Source organism: Entelurus aequoreus, linkage group LG19 (assembly GCF_033978785.1).
Source record: "Entelurus aequoreus isolate RoL-2023_Sb linkage group LG19, RoL_Eaeq_v1.1, whole genome shotgun sequence".
NCBI classification, from domain to species: Eukaryota; Metazoa; Chordata; class Actinopteri; order Syngnathiformes; family Syngnathidae; genus Entelurus; species Entelurus aequoreus.
Genome location: NC_084749.1, coordinates 38,422,358 through 38,449,388, shown reverse-complemented (window position 1 = coordinate 38,449,388; position 27,031 = coordinate 38,422,358). Strand labels below are relative to the sequence as shown.

The 27,031-nt window shown below is 38.8% G+C and overlaps 1 protein-coding gene across 4 annotated transcripts in view; it reads left to right on the top strand.

Moving 5' to 3' along the window:
• Positions 1 to 27,031, top strand: part of tns3.2 (tensin 3, tandem duplicate 2) — a 130,243-nt gene that overhangs the window by 91,055 nt on the left and 12,157 nt on the right. For all 4 annotated transcript variants that reach the window (XM_062028496.1, XM_062028493.1, XM_062028495.1 and 1 more), the window contains 4 exons: positions 7,840 to 7,993; positions 9,809 to 10,233; positions 23,013 to 23,096; positions 23,198 to 23,335. In XM_062028496.1, the coding sequence (XP_061884480.1) occupies positions 7,840 to 7,993; positions 9,809 to 10,233; positions 23,013 to 23,096; positions 23,198 to 23,335 (801 nt within the window). The remainder of the gene's footprint in view (positions 1 to 7,839; positions 7,994 to 9,808; positions 10,234 to 23,012; positions 23,097 to 23,197; positions 23,336 to 27,031) is intronic.

The following is a 27,031-nucleotide window of genomic DNA, read 5'->3' as shown; positions in this document are numbered from 1 at the left end:
GTGAACGGTCCTTTGGGCTGGTTGTGTTGTGGCTAATAGAGTATATATATGTCTTGTGTTTATTTACTGTTGTAGTCATTCCCAGCTGAATATCAGGTCCCACCCGCCTCTCAGAGCATCTTCCCTATCTGAATCGCTTCCACTCCCCACTAGTCCTTCACTTGCACTTTCCTCATCCACAAATCTTTCATCCTCGCTCAAATTAATGGGGAAATCGTCGCTTTCTCGGTCCGAATCGCTCTCACTTCTGGCCGCCATCACTGTAAACAATAGGGATCTTTGCGGAAATGTTCAACTGACTACGTCACGCTACTTCCGGTAGGGGCAAGGCTTTTTTTTGTCAGATACCAAAAGTTGCGATCTTTATCGTCGTTGTTCTCTACTAAATCCTTTCAGCAAAAATATGGCAATATCGCGAAATGATCAAGTATGACACATAGAATAGATCTGCTATCCCCGTTTAAATAAAAAAAAATCATTTCAGTAGGCCTATAATCAATCACTTTATGTACGCTGATGATTTGGCCATTATAACTCCCAGTAGTGCAGGGTTCCAACAGCTTCTTAACATATGCTCAGACTTTGGAGTCAAGTTTTGACATCAAGTATAATGCCACAAAGAGTATGGTAATGATATGTTGGACCAAGGAGGATCAACATCTTAATTTCCCAGGTTTCTACTTGTCTGGTCAAACCCCGTCTGTGTGCAACAATGTCAAATACTTAGGCCACATCATCAATGACAAGATGGAGGATGATGCTGACATGCTTAGACAGAGAAGAATGCTGTATGTCCAAGCCAATATGCTGGTGAGAAAATTTCACTACTGTTCTGATGAAGCGTAGGTGTACTTGTTTAGAGCTTACTGCACCCATATATGTACACAGCACCCCTCTGGGTGAGGTTCAAAAAAGAGAGCTTGCGCAAACTCCAGGTTGTATTTAATGACTGTCTCAGAATCCTGCTCAGAAAGCCCAGGGGTAGTAATGCCAGCAAGCTTCTTTGTGATTTAGGGATAAACACCTTTCACGCCACCGTGAGAAAACTGATGTTTAAATGTATATGTAGACTGCAGGGGTCCGAGAACGATTTTATTATACAGATAACCAATCCTAGGTGTACTTCTGTTAGGTATCAATCAATCAATCAATCAAAGTTTATTTATATAGCCCTAAATCACGAGTGTCTCAAAGGGCTGCACAAGCCACAACGACATCCTCGGCTCAGATCCCACATCAGGGCAAGAGAAAACTCAACCCAATGGGATTACAATGAGAAACCTTGGAGGAGACCGCAGATGTGGGGACGAAGGAGAGGGGGGCAGAGCAGAAAAGAGACGGCAGATCAACTGGTCTAAAAGGGGGGTGGGGTGGGGGGGGGGGGTCTATTTAAAGGCTAGACTATACAAATGAGTTTTAAGATGGGACTTAAATGCTTCTACTGAGGTAGCATCTCTAACTGTTACCGGGAGGGAATTCCATAGTACTGGAGCCCCAATAGAAAACGCTCTATAGTCCGCAGACTTTTTTGGGGCTCTGGGAATCACTAATAAGGCAGAGCTCTTCGAACGCAGATTTCTTGCGGGAACATATGGTACAATACAATCAGCAAGATAGGATGGAGCTAGACCGTGTAGTATTTTATACGTAAGTAGTAAAACCTTAAAGTCACATCTTAAGTGCACAGGAAGCCAGTGCAGGTGAGCCAGTATAGGCGTAATATGATCAAACTTTCTTGTTCTTGTCAAAAGTCTAGCAGCCACATTTTGTAACAACTGTAATCTTTTAATGCTAGGGAGACCCGAAAATATTACGTTACAGTAATCAAGACGAGACGTAACGAACGCGTGAATAATGATCTCAGCGTCGCTAGTGTACAAAATGGAACACATTTTAGCGATATTACGCAGATGAAAGAAGGCCGTTTTAGTAACACTCTTAATGTGTGACTCAAACGAGAGAGTTGGGTTAAAGATTGATTGATTGATTGAGACTTTTATTAGTAGATTGCACAGTACAGTACATATTCCGTACAATTGACCTCTAAATGGTAACACCCGAATAAGTTTTTCAACTTGTTTAAGTCGGGGTCCACGTTAATCAATTCATGGTACAAATATATACTATCAGCATAATACAGTCATCACACAAGTTAATCATCAGAGTATATACATTGAATTATTTACATGATTTACAATTCGTGGGGTGGGATGTGGAGGGGGTTGGGGCGGGGGGGTTAGGTTTGGTTGATATCAGCACTTCAGTCATCAACAATTATATCATCAGAGAAATGGACATTGAAACAGTGTAGGTCTGACTTGGTAGGATATGTACAGCGAGCAGTGAACATAGTGAGTTCAGAAAGCATAAGAACAAGTATATACATTTGATTATTTACATTTGATCAATTACAATCCGGGGAGGTGGGATGTGGTGGGGGGAGGGTGTTAGTCTAGGGTTGTAGTTGTCTGGAGGTGTTCTTTTAGTGAGGATATATATATTTTTTATTTATTTTTTTATTTTTTTATTGCTGCTTTTATTTATTTATTAGATGCCTTTTACTGAATATGCACAAACACTGTTTTTAATAGTATGTGATAATGCCTTTCATACTGTATTTTGTTTGTTTTATGTACACTACCGTTCAAAAGTTTGGGGTCACATTGAAATGTCCTTATTTTTGAAGGAAAAGCACTGTACTTTTCAATGAAGATAACTTTAAACTAGTCTTGACTTTAAAGAAATACACTCTATACATTGCTAGTGTGGTAAATGACTATTCTAGCTGCAAATGTCTGGTTTTTGGTGCAATATCTACATAGGTGTATAGAGGCCCATTTCCAGCAACTATCACTCCAGTGTTCTAATGGTACAATGTGTTTGCTCATTGGCTCAGAAGGCTAATTGATGATTAGAAAACCCTTGTGCAATCATGTTCACACATCTGAAAACAGTTTAGCTCGTTACAGAAGCTACAAAACTGACCTTCCTTTGAGCAGATTGAGTTTCTGGAGCATCACATTTGTGGGGTCAATTAAACGCTCAAAATGGCCAGAAAAAGAGAACTTTCATCTGAAACTCGACAGTCTATTCTTGTTCTTAGAAATGAAGGCTATTCCACAAAATTGTTTGGGTGACCCCAAACTTTTGAACGGTAGTGTATGTCTACTTGGACGTTGGAGTCTGCAATAAAGCTTGATGACTTTGGACACCCTTAATTTATGTATTTTAACGGGAAGGGGAAGAGTTACCAAAGAACAAAAAGGGTGTCTCGAGGCTATTTAGCCTCTTAACGAGTTAGGACTCACGCTCGTCAAAGGCTGGAATTGTAAAGTTGTTCTGCACACTTCCACAGCTCGCCTTTTAAAGCGGTAGTAATGAACACTCCCCCGGCTTATGGCGTTGCCTTGCATGTCTGGATCCCTTGCTCAATACTTTGACTTTTGTGACCTTTAATGTCATTATCGAGTACAAACTCTCTGTCTATCACTTTTATTGCCTACTGCTTGGGGATTGGAAGTGGAGTTATAATGCATATCACAAGGGCAGTTTGATGAGGTGACCTTTAAACCAGGTGAGACATTGATGCCTTTGGAGTTGTTGTTTTTTTTATTTATTTATATTTGTATGCTCTAATCCAGTGTTTTTCAACCACTGTGCCGCTAGTGTGCTGTGAAATACAGTCTGGTGTGCCGTGGGAGATTATGTAATTTCACCTAATTGGGTTAAAAACATTTTTTTGCAAACCAGTGATTATAATCCGCAAATATGCCATTGTTTAGTGTCTGCACTGTCTAGAGCTTGGCAGCGTAACCATGTAATACTCTTCCATATCAGTAGGTGGCAGCAGGTAGCTAATTGCTTTGTAGATGTTTGTCGTGATCACAATTTGCAGACGACAGCGGGAGGCAGTGTGCAGGTAAAAAGGTATCTAACGCTTAAACCAAAAATAAACAAAAGGCGAGTGCCGCTAAGAAAAGCCATTGAAGCTTAGGGATGGTTATGCTAAATGAAACTAAAACTGAACTGGCTGCAAAGTAAACAAAAACAGAATGCTGGACGACAGCAAAGACTTACAGTGTATGGAGCAGAGATGGCGTCCACAAAGTACATCCGTACATGACATGATAATCAACAATGTCCACACAAAGAAGGATAGCGTCCGCACAACTTAAATAGTCTTGATTGTGAAAACAAAGCAGGTGCGGGGAATAGCGCTCAAGGAAGACATGAAACTGCTACAGGAAAATACAAACAAAACAGGAAAAGTCACCAAAATAGGAGCGCAAGACAAGAACTAAAACACTACACACAGGAAAACACCAAAAACTTCAAAATAAGTCACGGCGTGATGTGACAGGTCGTGACAGTACACCTACTTTGAGACAAGAGCTATAGTGATGCATGGTTGGTTATGGTTTGAATTCATATCCAACAATTGCAGGAACAACTTTTTATTGTCAATTTCGGCTACTGAGTTTCATTTTTTAATGTTTTCTGCTGGTGGTGTGCCTCTGGATTTTTTCAATGAAAAAAATGTGCCATGACTCAGAAAAGGTTGAAAAACACTGCTCTAATCATTGTTAGTACAGGTTGCACATTAAAATGACAAAAAAAAAATAGGAAGAGAGTAATTCACTTTCATAAAAATGTAATGATAAAAACTATTCGATCAAATAATTTTTGGTCCCATTTGCTTTAATAATATTTAAATATTTGAATAAGTATCTGAAACAGTACTATCTATTTTCCATGAAAATGTACTTGGTATGATCACATTAATTTTGTCCTACATTCCAGTTTAGACACGGACTTGATCTTGCATTTACTGTATGATCCTCCATGTTGGCACACAAATTCATCCATTCATTTCATTTCATTCAGAGCAGTAAAATAATGTTTTTGCAGCACACAAACAAAAACACAAACGCTGGTTTTCTGTAATATAAATGCTATGTTTGTTATGAATAAAGTTGTTTGAAAAAAACAAACAAAAAAACAACAACACTGGCTTCCGCCTCACCTTCGTACCGTGACTACACATCCCTGCACTAGGAGTCAGCAAAAAAACAAGTATCGGATGATATCGGCTTGTGTCTAAATCTCCAATATAAGCGCCAATATAAGCAGTCCTGCAGCACTTTGAGCAACATGTGTGGTTGGTCTCTTGTTGTATTTTAGTGAAGTCATTTACAAAAGGGAAACATGATAGGCTATGCCAGGGGTCGGCAACCCAAAATGTTGAAAGAGCCATATTGGACCAAAAATACAAAAACAAATCTGTCTGGAGCCGCAAGAAATTAAAAGCCATACTACATGTGTCATGAGATATAAATTTAATTAAGAGGACTCAAAGGAAACTAAATGAGCTCAAATATAGCTACAAATGGGGCATAATGATGCAATACGTACATATAGCTAGCCTAAATAGCATGTTAGCATCGATTAGCTTGCAATCATGCAGTGACCAAATATGTCTGATTAGCACTCCACACAAGTCAATAACATCAACAAAACTCACCTTTGTGCATTCACGCACAACATTAAAAGTGTGGTGGACAAAATGAGACAGAAAAAGAAGTGGCATAAAACACGTCCTAGAAAGTCGGAGAAAGTTACACATGTAAACAAACTATACGGTGAGTTCAAGGACCGCCAAAATTAGTAGGACAAAATGGCGCTCGCCAAATACTCGAATCAGTGAAGCATGTTTAATACAAACAGTGAGCTTTATAACAATTAGGGAGGTTTGTGTCATGTTTGTCCTCCTACAGAAACCATACTAAAACAAAAAAAATAGATTTTTTTTTCCCCCTCATCTTTTTCCATTCTTCATACATTTTTGAAAAATCTCCAGAGAGCCACTAGGGCGGCGCTAAAGAGCCGCATGCGGCTCTAGAGCCGCGGGTTGCCGACCCCCGGGCTATGCTGTAGGCTACTTGGAGCTAGCAGCCACTGTACACCGCAGCCTAGTACATGACAGCACACAAGCTAGAATAGGGGTCTGCAATCTGGGGATCTGGAGCCACGTGCTGGTCTTCGGCCTCCTTGTTATGGTGGCCTCAGATTTTGTTTAACCCCGGAGTGAGAGAAGTTAACATTTTTAAAAGAGTTCTATAATTTCCGACTGTCTGTGAGGCCGTGAAATCGCACAGGCCGAGTACTGAGGCGCTAGAAAGGAGAGTTAAACGGACTGGAAGCCTTTGTTTTCAGTTCAGCTTCTCGAGCAGGGGCGCCCATTACGTCGATCCCGAGCTACCGGTCGATGGCGGAGGGTGTGTCGGTCGATCGCCAGCCAGGCATTAAAAAACTAGACCTAAAAATTAGCGATCATGAATCTTCACCAAGACGTCACTTTCGTCACTTGATTGACATTCACGGCAAGCGGGGGACTTGTGAGATGACGCTGGCTGCTGCGAGCTCATTATTAAGGAAAAATGACCGACAGGAAGGCGAGAAACACTTTTTATTTCAACAGACTCTCACGCCTGCCTAACGTCAAAACTCTAAAGACCGACTGCACAGTTCCTATCTTTACAATACAAGTGCTGGTTCATTCCCATGAAGCCTATAATACCACAACGAAGACTCCGGACTGTTGAACAACTTAAGCTGTACATCAAGCAAGAATGGGACATAATTCCACCTGAAAAGCTTAACAAAAAGTCTCCTCAGTTCCCAAACGTTTACTGAGTGTTGTTAAGGCCATGCAACACAGTGCCAACTTTTTTGCAATGTGCTGCTGCCATTAAATTCTAAGTTAATGATTATTTGCAAAAAAAAAACAACATAAAAAACAATTGAATGTAAGTTGAAAAAGATTTGCAAATCATTGTATTCTGTCCTTATATACGATTTACACAATGTGCCAACTTCAATGGTTGGGGGTTTTGTAATAACTGTCTTTAATTGAACAATATTACAGTCTAAAACACAACATTTGTCAATATAAACAAGTATAAAATATTTATAGTTGTGTATTACTTACTTGCATACGCAAAGTCTCCAAGGCAGAAGCGTATTAGAAAGTATTCACTAACAAACGTGTCTGAATCATTCAACTTCGTCATTAGAGTCATGCACTAAACTTAATTACTGAGACCACTACATTTCACCAAAAATACATTTCCACTTCAGTTTAATTAAAGACAGCATAGGTCCATTCTGGTTATTAAATACTGTATGTTAGTGTTTTTCATACCTCCCATTGTTCTCTGAGTAATTTTGCCTGGTCAAGCCTTTTCTAACATTCCCCAATACACAATAATACAGGTATGTGCTATGATTCGTGCTGATATCATATCGGATTAATATCATTATCGGCCAATTCTCAAGGCTCCAATATCGTTATTGTATCAGAAGTACAAAAGTTGTATTAGGACGCTCATACATATCACATGTAGTGCCAAATCTATTATTAGCGGTCCAAATGTATTCCTCTTCTTCTACTGCTCTTTTATTGTGATGCATAAGCCTTGCCGTTGCCTCCTTCACAGTGCAGTAAATACTGCATGGATTAGCACTTCTCGAGTTGGAGTGAATGGTTTTATTATTTGGTTATATTTGATGTGTCTCACAGGGCGCCTATTTAAGGACCCTGCTATACAAGGTGTTGCTAAAGTCTAGCTTTATTGCATCGAGTTGATGTATCTTCTTTTGCCTCACACATGTTGGAAATCATACTGAAAATGTTATTATTCCTATTGAATAACATGTTGTTTAAACATTATATGCAGTAATGCATTGGTAACAAAACTTTAGGTAAGCACTCTAAAGTGAAAACCCTAGCAATTGTATGGTATTTCCTTCTATTAAAATATAACCCTTTTTTTCCCTTAGATTCTCGAAGTTTCCTAGACAGTGCAAACCACACAGGCTCTAGTGACGGAGAGCTATTCAGATCCGACATGTCTGTGAGTTCTGCTTCCTGTCCACGGGTGTTCGGTTCCACGTGTTCCGTGTCGTCAAACAGTCCCCTCCCACACTCAGACAGGTACAGACACCATGTACGCAATGTGTGTGTTTTCATGGCGTGTAGCAAGAAGAAACTTACAAAAATCAAGCGTAGATAATTGGTTGGACGATATTTTTCTGTAATACTCAAAAGGCTAAAATCGCTAATTACCGTTTTTTAAAAGATGATAAAAATGAACTGGAAATCTCATGTAAAAAATATCCAACATAAAGTAGCAAGAAACACGTCAATAATGAATAATGAATCATGTTCTAGACCAAAAATCACTTCATATTCTCTACTGCTCACTCGAGTTGCCATATCTGAGTTATAGCGCTTCATTCACTAACGGTGTTACAAAAAAGATCAATTAGAGTAATACATAATGTTGGATATAGAGAACATACAAACCCTTTTTTTTATCACAAATATTGAAATTCAACGATTTGGTGCATTTGCCAACAGCTAAAATTATGTACAAAGCAAACTATTGCCTGCTACCCAAGAATGTACAACAATTATTCTCAACAAAAGAGGAGAAATATAACCTTAGAGGAAAATCTAATTTAAAACATTCGTATGCACAAACAACACTTAAAACCTTTTAGCATATCAGTATGTGGAATAAAATTATGGAATGGATTAACCAAAGAAATCAAACAAAGTACCAATATGATTCAGTTTAAAAAACTGTTCAAAAAGTTCACAAAGTACACAGAACAATAATTATGATGAACAACTTAAACCCTTTTTTTTTCTTTTGAGATGAAGATTATTTATGTATTTAATATTTGTTTACTTACTATGGTATATTATTTATTTATTCACTGTTCTGTTACAGAGACCAATGACATGGGATAAAATTGCTACGTTATGAAAAGGGGTAGGATTAAATAAGCTCCGCTTCTTCCTACTCCTTTTCCGACGTGCTGTAATGGAACAACTGGAAATATGTGATGCATTACATTTAGAGATGCTTTAAAATGTAATATCGGAAATTATCGGTATCGGTTTCAAAAAGTAAAATTAATGTGCGGTACATATCCGGTAAAACACGGACGTAGGGGATACTTGCCAACCCTCCCGATTTTCCCGGGAAACTCACGAATTTCAGTTCCCCTCTTGAAAATCTCCCGGGGTAACCATTCTCCCGAATTTCTCCCGATTTCCACCCGGACAACAATATTGGGGGCGTGCCTTAAAGGCACTGCCTTTAGCGTCCTCGACAACCTGTCGTCACGCCCGCTTTTCCACCATACAAACAGCGTGCCGGCCCAGTCACATAATATATGCTGCTTTTAAACACACACAAGTGAATGCCATGCATACTTGATCAACAGCCATACAGGTCACACTGAGGTGTGCCCGTATAAAGAACTTTAACACTGTTACAAATATGCGCCACATTGTGAACCCACACCAAACAAGAATGACAAACACATTTCGGGAGAACATCCGCACCGTAACACAACATAAACACAACAGAACAAATACCCAGAACCCCTTGCAGCACTAACTCTTCCGGGACGCTAAAATACACACACACCCGCTACCACCAAACCCCGTTAAGTTACATTGTTTAATGCATCCAGCTGAGCATCGCAACAAAATTAGGCATAATAATGTGTTAATTCTATGACTGTATATATTGGTATCGGTTGATATCGGAATCAGTAATCAAGAGTTGGACAATATCGGATATCGGCAAAAAAGCCATCATCGGACATCCTTAATTACATTGTATCGTATGCATGTTCCAAATAAACTGATACTGAACTGAACTGAACAGTTTTTACTATCTAACAACTCATTTTCCTTCTTCTTCCTCCAAATATGTCGCCCTGTTCTGCACAGTTGCACGCCGCCTCCATTGTGGCACCAGCAAACTCCAAACTCCTCGCAGTCCTCAACTCCTATCAAGCGCAGCACGCCCAATGTCCAGGGTTCTCCTTGGGGGGCTCGTAAAGGCTTGGTTGGGGGTCCAGAAGTCCACATGGCGACCGGAAGCCCAGACGTGTGCTCGTTATTGACAGTAAATGGCAACCTGGAGCACAGCCTGCTGGAAGCCATGAGGGACCTCAGGGTCTTGAGCCTCGGTGGAGATGAGGACCTCCCTCCACTGTTGCCCGAAAAGAGGAGAGGGGGTGAGGGCGGTGAGCTTGGCTCCTGCTCTACTTCTCTGAGTGCGGTTTCAAGTCTTCACAGTGGAGTCGGTGTCAGCCTGCCTTTCTCGTCACTGACCCCTGACCTCTTAAGTGGGGCCCCATCAAGCGGAGCAGGTACTCATACAATCAGGGTCTTGTTTATAAAGGTTACGTTCGCACAGCATAAATCCTAAAATGCCCTACGCCACTTTTTACGTAATGATTTATGAAAAAACTAATTGGCATACCTAATGATGATAATAATATTGAGAATAATAATAATGGATCATTTTAATAAAGACACCCAAAGTGTTCTATAGTGACACCCAATATTTATTCAGGCCACATTTACATTGGCTGATCTGCTTCACCACAAAACGACTCGCGTTATTTGTGCACCTTAAAGGCCTACTGAAACCCACTACTACCGACCACGCAGTCTGATAGTTTATATATCAATGATGAAATCTTAACATTATAACACATGCCAATACGGCCGGGTTAACTTATAAAGTGACATTTTAAATTTGCCGCTAAACTTCCGGTTCGAAACGCCTCTGAGGATGACGTATGCGCGTGACGTAGACCGGCGAACACGGGTATGCCTTCCACATTGAAGCCAATACGAAAAAGCTCTGTTTTCATTTCATAATTCCACAGTATTCTGGACATCTGTGTTCGTGAATCTGTTGCAATCATGTTCATTGCATTATGGAGAAGGAAGCTGAGCAAGCAAAGAAGAAAGTTGTTGCGAAATGGACGTATTTTTCGAACGTAGTCAGCAACAACAGTACACAGCCGGCACTTCTTTGTTTACATTCCCGAAATATGCAGTCAAGATGGAAGAACTTGGATAACAGAGACTCTAACCAGGAGGACTTTTGACTTCGATACACAGACGCCTGTAGAGAACTGGGACAACACAGACTCTTACCAGGATTACTTTGATTTGGATGACAAAGACGCAGACGTGCTACTGTGAGTATGCAGCTTTGGCTTCTAAACATTTGATCGCTTGACCGTATGTGCGCAACTTTTTTTTGCGTATGTACGTAACTTTTTTAAAATATATAAGCTTTATGAACTTTGGGTTAGGTGAACGGTCTTTTGGGCTGAGTGATTGTGTGTGTTGATCAGGTGTTTGAATTGTATTGGCGTGTTCTATGGAGCTAGGAGCTAGCATAGGAGCTAGGAGCTAGCATAACAAACACGCAGGTGTTTTTATGCAGGATTTATTTGTGGCATATTAAATATAAGCCTGGTTGTGTTGTGGCTAATAGAGTATATATATGTCTTGTGTTTATTTACTGTTGTAGTCATTCCCAGCTGAATATCAGGTCACCCCCGGCTCTCACAGCATCTTCCCTATCTGAATAGCTTCAACTCCCCACTAGTCCTTCACTTGCACTTTACTCATCCACAAATCTTTCATCCTCGCTCAAATTAATGGGGAAATTGTCGCTTTCTCGGTCCGAATCTCTCTCACTTCATGCGGCCATCATTGTAAACAGTAGGGAACTTTGCGTATATGTTCAACTGACTACGTCACGCTACTTCCGGTAGGGGCAAGCCTTTTTTTTATCAGATACCAAAAGTTGCAATCTTTATCGTCGTTGTTCTATACTAAATCCTTTCAGCAAAAATATGGCAATATTGCGAAATGATCAAGTATGACACATAGAATAGATCTGCTATCCCCGTTTAAATAAAAAAAATTCATTTCAGTAGGCCTTTAAGTACACGATCAGAACATTCTGAATACAGTACAGGCTAAAAGTTTAGACACCTTCTCATTTCAATCAATCAATCAATGTTTATTTATATAGCCCTAAATCACAAGTGTCTCAAAGGGCTGTACAAGCCACAACGACATCCTCGGTACAGAGCCCACATACGGGCAAGGAAAAACTCACCCCAGTGGGACGTCGGTGAATGACTATGAGAAACCTTGGAGAGGACCGCATACATTTAGTGTGTTTTCTTTATTTTCATGACTATTTACATTGTAGATTGTCACTGAAGGCATCAAAACTATGAATGAACACATGTGGAGTTATGTACTGAAAAAAAAAGGTGAAATAACTGAAAACATGTTTTATATTCTAGTTTCTTCAAAATAGCCACCCTTTGCTCTGATTACTGCTTTGCACACTCTTGGCATTCTCTACATGAGCTTCAAGAGAGGTTCAAGACTGTTGGAAAACCATTTCAGGTGACTACCTCTGCCAGCAACATGTTTCAAAAAAGCTGGCACAAGTGGCAAAAGAGACTGAGAAAGTTGAAGAATGCTCATTAAACACTTGTTTGGAACATCCCACAGGAGAACGGGCTAATTGGGAACAGGTGGGTGCCATGATTGGGTATAAAAGCAGCTTCCATGAAATGCTTAGTCATTCACAAACAAGGATAGTGCGAGGGTCACCACTCTGTGAACAAATGCGTGAGCAAACTGTTTAGGAACAACATTTCTCAACAAGCTATTGCAAGGAATTTAGGGATTTCACCATCTACGGTCCGTAATATCATCAAAAGCTTCAGAGAATCTGGAGAAATCACTGCACGTAAGCGGCAACTAACATTGAATGCCCGTGACCTTTCGATACCTCAGGCGGTACTGCATCAAAAAGCCACTCTCATTCACAAACAAGGATGGGGCGAGGGTCACCACTGTGTGAAAAAATGTGTGAGCAAATTATTGAACAGTTTAAGAACAACATTTCTCAACCAGCTATAGCAAGAAACTTAGGGATTTCACCATCTACGGTTCGTAATATCATCAAAAGGTTCAGAGAATCTGGAGAAATCTCAGCACGTAAGTGGCAAGACCTAAAACCAACATTGAATATCGGTGACCTTCGATCCCTCAAACGGTACGGGACATCAGTGTGTAAAAGATATCACCACATGGGCTCAGGAACACTTCAGAAAACCACTGTCAGTAACTACAGTTTGTCGCTACATCTGTAAGTGCAAGTTAAAAACCATTTATCAAGGTTTAAGACTGTTGGAAAACTATTTCAGGTGACTACCTCTTGAAGCTCATCGAGAGAATGCCAAGAGTGTGCAAAGCAGTAATCAGAGCAAAGGGTGGCTATTTTGAAGAAACTAGAATACAAAACATGTTTTCAGTTATTTCACCTTTTTTTTGTTAAGTACATAACTCCACATGTGTTCTTTCATAGTTTTGATGCCTTCAGTGACAATCTACAATGTAAATAGTCATGAAAATAAAGAAAACGCATTGAATGAGAAGGTGTGTTTAAACTTTTGGCCTGTACTGTATTTTCATACAAAGTGCATGCTTAAATACTGTGCCGTAAAGATATTTATCATATCATCATCATCCATCCATCCATTGAAAAGCAATCGGATTAAAAGGTACAGTATAAGAACATATTGTCAGTATAACAGTAACATATTACAGTCACCATCAAAGCCTCATGTTCAATGTCCAAGGGTGGGAAATACCAATGATCACTATGGGATTATTTTTTAGCAGAATGCCAGAGAATGAATGTGAAAACTAGAGATGTCCGATAATATCAGACTGCCGATTTTATCGGCCGATAAATGCTTCAAAATGTAATATCAGAAATGACCGGTATCGGTTTTAAAAAAGTAAAATGTATGACTTTTTAAAACGCCGCTGTACGGACGTAGGGAGAAGTACAGAGCGCCAATAAACCTTAAAGGCACTTCCTTTGCGTGCCGGCCCAATCACATGATATCTACGGCTTTTCACACACACAAGTGAATGCAACGCATACTTGGTCAACAGCCATACAGGTCACACTGAGGGTGTCTGTATATACAACTTTAACACTGTTACAAATATGCGTCACACTGTGAACCCACACCAAACAAGAATGACAAACACATTTCGGGAGAACATCCGCACCGTAACACAACATAAACACAACAGAACAAATACCCAGAACCCCTTGCAGCACTAACTCTTCCGGGACGCTACAATATACACCCCCCCTCCCCCCACCTCAACCCTGTCCCCCCAAACCCCGCCCACCTCAACCTCCTCATGCTCTCTCAGGGAGAGCATGTCCCAAATTCCAAGCTGCTGTTTTGAGGCATGTTAAAAAAAATAATGCACTTTGTGACTTCAATAATAAATATGGCAGTGCTATGTTGGCATTTTTTTCCATAACTTGAGTTGATTTATTTTGGAAAACCTTGTTACATTGTTTAATGCATCGGTATCGGTTGATATCGGAATTGGTAATTAGGAGTTGGACAATATCGGAATATCGGATATCGGCAAAAAAGCCATTATCGGACATCTCTAGTGAAAACTGTAAAACCTCCAACGTCAGTCATTTTGGGAATAATACATATAGGGCTGGTAAATTATATTGTGTGATCTGGCACAAGTACAATAATGACTGCTGGCACTAATAGGCACTAATAGTCCAAACCTCATGTTTACCTTACGTGACTTTAACAATACAGTTCAATGTTTCGCAAACATGATCGTCACAATTAATGTAGTGGATCTCCGTCATTCACGGGGGTGAGTTATTTATATGCCCATAAACATTTCTATGTTCGACGCTCGCCTCGCTCTTTAAACTATATTTTGCGTACACTTTCAGTATCAAAGTAGCCCCTTTATACATGAGACCCCAGGGTACTTTCTGCTAGTTATTTTGTGAATGTATATATATTATGTCAGCCTAATTAACCCATAAGAACCCACTCATTTCTGCTTAAAGCAAGTGCGGCCCGCAGCTGTCTCCAATTTGGCCCACGAGACGTCATGAGTTTGATAAGTAATCCGGCCCGTGGAGTTTTTTCTAATTCATTTCAAAGTACCAGTAGAGTGGAATAACAAGTTGCCTCTATATTGAAGCTATCATCATATATATCTGATTTATGACACCAAAAGACTTCCACAGTTTGCGAATACATAGATATGATCAAAATAACATAAATCTCACAGACATTCCCAAGCCATTTGGGGAGATAATGAGCAAGCCAGTCACATGATCCGCGACGTAGAAGTAGCAACCACAGATCCCTTCCCCATCAACAACAATGCTAATCAAGCAGACTTTGTGGGAGCCAACAAAGATTACTTTGGGATAAATTATGATCCAGAACCTTATATTTTTGAGCCCAAACACAAAGAGGATGAATAATACATTTTAGAAGCTGAGTGCTAAATGGATGTAGTTTTATTGAAAAACTATAGCATTAACAGCATAGGTGGCAGCCTCTCGGTCCATGGCCACATGTGTCTGCTACCAGGGGAAAGATGCATGAATTATAATCCAGAATTAACTTTTACCAAGTTTGAGATGGAGCATGATCAACCGTCGGCTTAGTGTGGCAACAATAGCAGCGCAAGCAAGTGTTTGTTCACTGCTATCAATGCGCCGCTAAAATAGGCCGTATGTGTTGGCGCCTATAATAACAGTATCGCTCATAGTTGGTTAATTTTCAGGTCATGACGTGTAAATTTAGTATTGTTGGCAGTTTCCAATGTTTTTAGAGAGGGTATAATGGGCAGTGATGGGCAGTAACAAGCTACAATAAATATATTGTGTTTGCAGTGTGTTCAATTGAATATAAGTTGAAAAGGATTTGCAAATCATTGTATTGTGTGTTTTTATTTATTTTATTAACATCATTGGTTTTGGGTTTTGTAGTTTAATGGATACAATGGAACACAATTAAAGGGGAACTGCCCTTTTTGGGGAATTTTGCCTATCGTTCACAATAGAGATGTCCGATAATGGCTTTTTTGCCGATATCCGATATTGTCCAACTCTTAATTATCTTATCAACCGATACCGATATATACAGTCGTGGAATTAACACATTATTATGCCTAATTTTGTTGTGATGCCCCGCTGGATGCATTAAACAATGTAACAAGGTTTTCCAAAATAAATCAACTCAAGTTATGGAAAAAAATGCCAACATGGCATTGCCATATTTATTATTGAAGTCACAAAGTGCATTATTTTTTTTAACATGCCTCAAAACAGCAGCTTGGAATTTGGGACATGCTCTTCCTGAGAGAGCATGAGGAAGTTGAGGTGGGCGGGGTTGGGGGGGGGGGGGCAGCGGGGAGTGTACATTGTAGCATCCCGGAAGAGTTAGTGCTGCCAGGGCAGTGTTTCCCATAAACTGCCAAGATATGATGGCAGTGGGGGCGTGGTTATGGGCGTGGCCATGGGCGTGGTCACCATGACATCATCGAGTAATTTGCATAATTTACTACAATATGATTTTCTCTAAAAAGGCTCAAAAATGTATACTTACTAATTAATAACAACAGTTTTGTTTTAATCGTCAATCCATCCATCCATCCATCCATCCATCCATTTTACAATATAATTACAACACTTTATGTACATATTTATATACAGATTTGAACAATAAGTTATTCACTGAAATATATTTATTAATTGTGGTTCTTAAAAAAAATATATCTTATAAAATATAAAAGCTAAAATGTCTCAAAGCTCTGCCCCTTTAATTAGTGCATTCTAAATAATTTAACTTTAGCCTACTACTACAACCATATTATTTACCAGCAACATAAAGTGAAACAGAGGCAGATGTGTCCTGCCACAGTCAGTAACAAATAAACAGAAAACAGTAGTGGTGGTAGATAGACACAGAGCTTCATCAAACATCTGATCCACTGAACATAGAGCTCCAAAAATCTTGAACTTTAGACTGCCATCAGTTTTACTCCCTACACTTAACCATGTGTTTCCTACTGCCTGCAGACTTTGCACCCTTTGTTATATACACATGTTGTGTTTCTAATATAAATACATTTAATAAAGTCAAATACAAATAAGGCAACAAGAGAAGTATCCTACACTTCTCTTTTGTAAAGTAAATCTGAACAGCCGATATGGGCATCTACATCAACTATATGATTTGCCTGTGAAGCTGGAGAGGACAAAAACAAAAAGAAAAACAAAAAAAAAACAAAATAATTTATTTTTATTTTTTTTATTTGTGGCGGACGTAATTCTTTCGTGGCAGGCCGCCACAAATAAATGAATGTGTGGGAAACACGGAAGGGGTTCTGGGTGTTTGTTCTGTTGTGTTCATGTTGTGTTACGGTGCAGATGTTCTCCCGAAATGTGTTTGTCATTCTTGTTTGGTGTGGGTTCACAGTGTGACGCATATTTGTAACCGTGTTAAAGTTGTTTATACGGCAACCCTCAGCGTGACCTGTATGACTGTTGACCAAGTATGCTTCGCATTCACTTGTGTGTGTGAAAAGCCGTAGATATTATGTAACTGGGCTGGCACGTAAAGGCAGTGCCTTTAAGGTTTATTGGCGCTCTGTACTTCTCCCTACGTCCGTGTACACAGCGACATTTTAAAAAGTCATATATTTTACTTTTTGAAACCGATACCGATAATTTTGAAACTGATACTGATAATTTCCGATATTACATTTTAAAAGCATTTATCGGCCGATAATATCGGCAGTCCGATATTATCATCACAATCATTATGAAAGACATGACGACGGATGGATTTTTTTTAATGTATTCTGAACTTGTAAATAAATGTAAATAAAAATCTGCTTACAGCGGAGCCAATTTGAGGTCCTTCATTCCGACCGTAAATCCCAATGAATAACAATCCAGAAACCGCCAACAATACTCATTTTAAATTTGTGACTTGAATATTTACGAAGGGAATAAGCGGTAGAAAATGGATGGATGGATGAATAGTACTAACGCAGACAAACTATTTATAGCGGCGCCGTGATTACGAGCTTGAGTGCCAATGTTGACATGATTGACTGATCAGCTGCTTCCTCGCTTCCTTGCTCGTCAAACTTTATTGTACATCAAAAAATCATGAATCTCACCTGGATAGTAGAAGAAAGAGGGCATATTTCGACAAGGTGGTTCACTTTGATGGCCAATTTAGACCAGGAATTGGCGAGAACGACACAAAACCCTTTTCTTCGCTTGGATTATGAGTCATTCTTGATCGAAACGGTAATATATACAAATCCTAGCAGTCAGACCTTGTACAGTAAGTGATGTTTTATGATGTGTGTTGGCTCTAATGAAGTCTGCATTGATAAGTAATCAGAGATGTTGTTAGAAAAACAAAAACGAACGTTGTGATGTTTTTTTAATTATGCTTAAAATTAGAAAAATGTGTTAATATTAAATGTTAAAGGCCTACTGAAACCCACTACTACCGACCACGGAGTCTGATAGTTTATATATCAATGATGAAATCTTAACATTGCAACACATGCCAATACGGCCGGGTTAACTTATAAAGTGCAATTTTAAATTTCCCGCTAAACTTCCGGTTGAAAACGTCTTTTGATGATGACGTATGCGCGTGACGTAGCCAGTGAAACAGAAGTATCGGTACCCCATTGAATACAATACAAAATAGCTCTGTTTTCATCTCATAATTCCACAGTATTCTGGACATCTGTGTTGGTGAATCTTTTGCAATTTGTTTAATGAACAATGGAGACGGCAAAGAAGAAAGTTGTAGGTGGGATCGGTGTATTAGCGGCGAACTACAGCAACACAACCAGGAAGACTTTGACTCGGATAGCAGACGCGCTAGCCGACGCTAGCCACCGATCGCACGGATGATCGTGGTGAAGTCCTTCGTCCTTCCGTCGATCGCTGGAACGCAGGTGAGCACGGGTGTTGATGAGCAGATGAGGGCTGGCTGGCGTAGGTGGAGCGCTTCGCCAAGCTGGAAAGCATTAACCGTGTATTTAAATAAATAAATGATAAATGGGTTATACTTGTATAGCGCTTTTCTACCTTCAAGGTACTCAAAGCGCTTTGACAGTATTTCCACATTTACCCATTCACACACACATTCACACACTGATGGCGGGAGCTGCCATGCAAGGCGCTAACCAGCAGCCATCAGGCCATCAGGAGCAAGGGTGAAGTGTCTTGCCCAAGGACACAACGGACGTGACTAGGATGGTAGAAGGTGGGGATTGAACCCCAGTAACCACCAACCCTCCGATTGCTGACCCGGCCACTCTACCAACTTCGCCACGCCGTCCCACATTTACATGTTTCTGGTTTAATAGTATTGTTGATCTTCTGTCTATCCTTCCAGTCAGGGATGTATTTATTTTGTTTCTATATGCAGTTAAGCACGATGCTATCACGTTAGCTCCGTAGTTAAGTTAGCTTCAATGGCGTCGTTAGCAACAGCATTTTTAAGCTTCGCCAGGCTGGAAAGCATTAACCGTGTATTTACATGTCCCTGGTTTAATAGTATTGTTGATCTTCTGTCTATCCTTCCAGTCAGGGATTTATTTATTTTGTTTCTATATGCAGTTAAGCACGATGCTATCACGTTAGCTCCGTAGCTAAAGTGTTTCGTCGATGTATTGTCGTGGAGATAAAAGTCACTGTGAATGTCCATTTCGCGTTCTCGACTCTCATTTTCAAGAGGATATAGTATCCGAGGTGGTTTAAAATACAAATCCGTGATCCACAATAGAAAAAGGAGAGAGTGTGGAATCCAATGAGCCAGCTTGTACCTAAGTTACGGTCAGAGCGAAAAAAGACATGTCTTCCACTGCATTCTAGTCCTTCACTCTAACGTTCCTCATCCACAAATCTTTCATCCTCGCTCAAATTAATGGGGTAATCGTCGCTTTCTCAGTCCGAATCGCTCTAGCTGCATTGAAAACAATAGGAAAATATGAGGAGGCGATCAACTGACTACGTCACGCTACTTCCGGTAGGGGCAAGGCTTTTTTTTATCAGAGACCAAAAGTTGCGAACTTTATCGTCGTTGTTCTATACTAAATCCTTTCAGCAAAAATATGGCAATATCGCGAAATGATCAAGTATGACACATAGAATGCATCTGCTATCCCCGTTTAAATTTAAAAAAATCATTTCAGTAGGCCTTTAATATAAATGTGGCCATTACTACGTTACATATACTTACTGCATGTATATGAAACCTTAACCTAAAAAATAATCCTTTACACACTGATGTTTCTTTAAGGGCTTTATAGGCAAAATAGAGCGCCTCCTATAGGCTCCATTCTAAGCAGACATTTGATCGCTTTTATGTATTATGTAAAATACTTTATTTTTTAAATACGCCCGTCGCCATGTCTTTCATATTGATAGTGAACAATAGGCAACATTACAGAAGATGTGCAGTGCCCTTTTAAGCATATCGTCAGCTTTGTTTTTCGACTTTACTGGTACTTTAACTATCTCACAATTTTAATGCTGCAACTTTGCAGCAATTTGTGGGTGATGTGAGTAATTCAAGTTCATGACCATGAATTGTGTTTTTAAAAGAGCACAGCACAGCCTTTACTTATATGACTCAATCCAAACAACTTTCCTAGTCAATATATATATATATATATATATATATATATATATATATATATATATATATATATATATATATATATATATATATATATATATATATATATATATATATATATGTATATATATATATATATATATATATATATATATATATATATATATATATATATATATATATATATATATATATATATATATATGTATAAGCATTTTTCGGTGATCAAAGTTTTTGTTGTGCGGCCAAATTTTCGGTGATATCACTAATTAATAGTGCGCAAATAATAGGCTATATACAAAACCCAAAACCAGTGAAGTTGGCACGTTGTGTAAATCGTAAATAAACACAGAATACAATGATTTGCAAATCCTTTTCAACTTATATTCAATTGAATAGATGGCAAAGACAAGATATTTAATGTTGGAACTGAGAAACTTAATTTTTGTTTTGCAAATAATCCTTAACTTAGAATTTATGCCTGGTTCACACCAACGGCGCTTGCCGCGCTTTAAAGCGGCGAGCAAAGCGCCGTCATTTTTGGCAATTTTTCCATGAATATCCCGATCTCTGAAGTAATGTTATGCTTTGATACGCTTTGATACGCTCTGATACGCTCTGATACGAATTAGTTGCCGCTTTGTTACCGTTCCTCGCGCTTTGATCCCGCTTTGATAAGCTTTAAATCACGCTTTATTGAACTTTATTATGCTTTGATGCGATCCTGACGCTTTAAATCAGGATCTGACACGATTATCAAGCTCTGTTGTGCATTGTTACAACAAAAATAAGAAAAACATGTGAAAAACTCAGTATACTGTTTTTCACAAATTTTTTATATTCATTTATTTTTTAAATTTCTCTTTTTTTTCCGTTATATTTATGTTTTACATCTTCATTTCTTTTATGTTTGTCATCTTAATAAATATCTATTTTTCATTTCTTATGCTAGTTGAAAATAATAAAAGGCAATTATCCACACATTTTTTATATTCATTTATTTTTTAAATTTCTCTTTTTTTTCGTTATATTATGTTTTATATTTTCATTTCTTTTATTTTTGTCATCTTAATAAATACCTATCTTTCATTTCTTATGCTAGTTGAAAATAATAAAAGGCAATTATCCACACATTTTTTATATTCATTTATTTTTTTAATTTCTCTTTTTTTTCGTTATATTATGTTTTATATTTTCATTTCTTTTATTTTTGTCATCTTAATAAATACCTATCTTTCATTTCTTATGCTAGTTGAAAATAATAAAAGGCAATTATCCACACATTTTTTATATTCATTTATTTTTTCAATTTCTCTTTTTTTCCCGTTATATTATGTTTTATATCTTCATTTCTTTTATTTTTGTCATCTTAATAAATATCTATCTTTCATTTCTTATGCTAGTTAAAAATAATAAAAGGCAATTATCCACCCATTTTTTATATTCATTTATTTTTTCAATTTCTCTTTTTTTTCCGTTATATTATGTTTTATATCTTCTTTTCTTTTATTTTTGTCATCTTAATAAATATCTATCTTTCATTTCTTATGCTAGTTGAAAATAATAAAAGGCAATTATCCACACATTTTTTATATTAATTAATTTTTTCAATTTCTCTTTTTCCCCCCGTTATATTATGTTTTATATCTTCATTTCTGTTATTTTTGTCATCTTAATAAATATCTATCTTTCATTTCTTATGCTAGTTGAAAATAATAAAAGGCAATTATCCACACATTTTTTATATTCATTTATTTTTTCAATTTCTCTTTTTTTTCCGTTATATTATGTTTTATATCTTCATTTCTTTTATTTTTGTCATCTTAATAAATATCTATAATTTCTTATGCTAGTTGAAAATAATAAAAGGCATTTCTTTTATAAAACGTAACATATTCTCTTTATTATTAACATTTTCATACAGAAAAATTATAGACAGTAATGTCAAACTGCAACATCAAACAGCAAACTCTAACAGAAGTACAGAAACAATGATCATCGTATAAAAAAGGCAATGATGCAAAAGAGAATGGATTTGTAATCCTGTGTTGGTTTTACATAAAAGTTTCAATGTCACTAGTCAATATCACAGTCACTTCCTATTTGTAGGGGTCCGCGCTTTGAACCAAGATCTGTTAAGCTTTCCTACGCTTTTAATATATGTTGAAAATAATTTGCAAATCATTGTATTCTGTATTTATTTACAATTTACACAACGTGCCAACTTCACTGGTATATATATATATATATATATATATATATATATATATATATATATATATAGAGTTAGTTACTTTAATTGTAATACAACTAATTCATGTCCAATATCTGTGATGTTAGATAAGCAGTATGTTACAATAGGTATTTGTGGTAATTATATTCCTTATTTAAAAATACTGTGACTAATCCTTACTTTTTTTGTGTTTAGTATCACAAAAGGTGTATTTTAAATTGAACAAAATTACATATATTATTTGTGTGGTATGTTTTAGTTTTATGCACATAATTACAATTTTCATTTTGAGTTTAGTGACCCCGTACATTTTGTTCTACATTTTTAGATTTCGGCAGTAAGCAGGACACTGTGAAATTTGTCCAAGACATTTCTAAGTTCTGGTACAAGCCTGATATTTCCAGAGACCAAGGTAAATATAATGTAATAGTAGCGTCCAGTACTTTAACAATACAATATTACTGTACTTACAATTCTAATGTTGTCTTACCTTTTTGTTATTTTTCCTGATAGCTATTTCAGTGTTAAAGGATAAAGTAGCAGGTTCTTTCATTGTCAGAGACAGTCATTCATTCCGGGGAGCGTATGGACTGGCTATGAAAGTGGCCACACCCCCTCCATCTGCGTTTCACAGCGCACACAGTAAAAAAGGTAAGCGGAAACAAGTCAAATGCAAATATACAAATGCGAATATATTTAAAGCTGTTAGCACCATTGAACGGGCCATTGCCCCCTTTGCACTGAGGGGTTTACGCGTGTCGGCCGGCACGCACGACGCTTGCGGTCAAGTCCCAACCGATGCCCCGACACGCCATCAAAACTTTCAGGAAGATCGGAGCATGTGTTAGGAGGTTATGACAGTTATAATTTTTCACCACAAGGGTCCAAAAAATGTTCTGCAGTGTTCATGCTGTTAGGTATCACCCAACACCCTGACCCACCATAAAACATTTTGAGAAGATTGGAGCATGTGGATAGAAGTTATGAGAGTTATAATTTTTCACCACTAGGATAGGATAGGATAGGAATGCTATCCTATGGCGCGTTTATCGCGCCCTAGTGGTGAAAAACAGACAAGCCATTGTAATGTCTGCTCGCGGAAAAACAAAAATCCTAATCTACGATTTGACTCCCTCGAATGGCATTGACGCTCCAACAACAGGAGCAGGCTGTTCTGAAAACATCCCCGAGGACACCTCAATGATGGACGCTTTTGACCTCCCTCCCTCCTCAACGACACCTGGAGTCAAACTTTTGCTTGCATGCAGAACGGCCCCAGGCCTATGAACGTGAACGCTACATCGACACACCCAAGACAATGGGCATATACACACACACCCCCTTCCCACCCCACACCTTCACCACCGCTTGATTCCCCTTCGGGGTGATGGACGGCTGGCAGCACTTCATAGCAGTAGTCGACCTCCAGGGCCCCAACTCCCCTGCCCCCTGTTGCGAGTTGTCGTGATTAAATGTAACATGTTTATGTGTACATGGCATGGAGGTTTTTTCCCACTCCAGACTAGGCCCCCTTAGGAGCCCAGTCTAGATTGTATTTTTTTAATCATCTTCTTCCCCAGCATTTGACCTTTTTCCCACCTTTTACGGGGCACCTCGTGGCGACCCATCAGCGTTCCTGTTCTGTAACCCTGTACACTGTTTGTTTGTCTAATCTTAAACGGGTTTGTGCTGAAAACATAGTTTCATTGTACTTGTTGCAATGACAATAAAGACCTATCCTATCCTATCCTATCCTATCCTATCCTATCCCATAGTAGTTATGCAGTTGCGTCCCACCCAACACCTCAAACCACCAACAACTTTGGAACGAAGATTGGAGCATGTAAAAAAAAGTTATAAAAATTATATTTTTTCACCACAATGGGGCAATAAAGGTGCTGCAGTATTCATGCCGTAAGGTCTCACCCAACACCCCGACCCACCATAAGAAAATTTGGGAATATTGGAGCATGTTGACTGAAGTTATGAGAGTTATAATTTTTCACCAGTAGGGGTGATAAATGCGGCGTAGTAGTTATGCAGTTGCGCCCCACGCAACACCCGGACCCAACTTCAAATATTTCAGGAAGATTGGAGCATGTGGACGGAAGCTATAACAGTCATACACTTTCACCACAAGGGGGCAATAGAGGTGCCACAATAGTAATGCAGTTGTGTCCCACTCAACACCTCGACCCACCATCAAAGACTTCAGGAAGATTGGAGTATATGGAAGGTAGTTATCCATCCATCCATTTTCTACCGCGTGTCCCTTCTGGGGTCGCGGGGGGTGCTGGAGCCTATCTCAGCTGCATTCGGGCGGAAGGCGGTGTACACTCTGGACAAGTCGCCACCTTATCGCAGGGTCAACACAGGTAGACAGACAACATTCACACTCCCGTTCACACACTATGGCCAATTTAGTGTTGCCAATCAACCTATCCCCAGGTGCATGTCTTTGGAGGTGGGAAGAAGCCGGAGTACCCGGAAGGAACCCACGCAGTCACGGGGAGAACATGCAAACTCCACACAGAAAGATCCCGAGTGACAATTATAATTTTTCACCACAAGGAGGCGATAAAAGTGCCGCAGTAGTAATGCAATTGTGTCCCATCCTACACCTCAACCCACCATACAAATAATCAGGAAGATCGGAGCATGGGTGAGGAAGTTATGCATGTTATAGTATATCACCACCAGGGGGCGATAATTGCGCCACAGTTGTCATGCAGTTAAGTCAGGCCTGGGCAATTATTTTGACTCGGGGGCCACATTTAGAGAAAAAAATGTGTCTGGGGGCCGGTATATCTATTTTTAGGAACACAAATACAAAACCTCACAATAATGTCTGATTGAATGCTAAAAACGTTATGACAGACCGCCTTAAAAAACTTAATGGAATTTTTACATTTTTCTATGAACGATAAAACACTGAATATTGACAACATATGAATGTCACACCCCCTTTCGATCGACATATTTTACAATCAAGTGAAACGCAACAGAAATGCAACAAACAGTGAAATATGAACGCGAGGGGTACAACATAAACCCACCTACAATCTGATACATCTGATATTTGCTGAATTTCCCCCAACTGTCGCCGCTGTCCCCACTCTATGGAGATGGAGATTTCAAGTTCCAACAGGACTTGGCGCCTGCACACAGCGCAAAATCTACCCGTGCCTGGTTTACGGACCATGGTATTTCTGTTCTAAATTGGCCCGCCAACTCCCCTGACCTTAGCCCCATAGAAAATATGTGGGGTATTGTGAAAAGGAAGATGCAGAATGCCAGACCCAAAAACGCAGAAGAGTTGAAGGCCACTATCAGAGCAACCTGGGCTCTCATAACACCTGAGCAGTGCCAGAAACTCATCGACTCCATGCCACGCCGCATTAACGCAGTAATTGAGGCAAAAGGAGCTCCAACCAAGTATTGAGTATTGTACATGCTCATATTTTTCATTTTCATACTTTTCAGTTGGCCAACATTTCTAAAAATCCCTTTTTTGTATTAGCCTTAAGTAATATTCTAATTTTGTGACACACGGAATTTTGGATTTTCATTTGTTGCCACTTCAAATCATCAAAATAAATTGAAATAAACATTTGAATGCATCAGTGTGCAATGAATAAATATAATGTACAAGTTACACCTTTTGAATGCAATTACTGAAATAAATCAAGTTTTTCAAAATATTCTAATTTACTGGATTTTACCTGTATATATATATATATATATGTATGAAATACTTGACTTTCAGTGAATTCTAGCTATATATATATATATATATATATATATATATATATATATATATATATATATATATATATATATATATATATTATATATATATATATATATATATATATATATATATATATATATATATATATATATTTATTTTATTATACATATAAATAAAATAAAAACTTGAATTTCAGTGTTCCGTAGGCTATCCAGTAGATGGCAGTATTGTCCTGTTTAAGAGTGTCACAACATTGCTGTTTACGGCAGACAAACTGCTTTACGGTAGACGAAAACGTGACTGCTGTTGTTGTGTGTTGTTACCGCGCTGGGAGGACGTTAATGAAACTGCCTAACAATAAACCCACATAAGAAACCAAGAACTGGCCCTCGATCATTCTACAGTCATAACGTGATTGGGCAGGCACGCTGTTTATATCGTGGGAAAGCGGACGTGAAAACAGACTGTCGCCGCTGTCCCCACTCAGGTCCGCATGGAGCCGGAGGGGGCGTGGCCTCCAGCTCCGGCTGAATTCCGGGAGAACATTTCTTCCGGGAGGTTTTCGGGAGAGACGCTGAATTCCGCGAGTCTCCCGG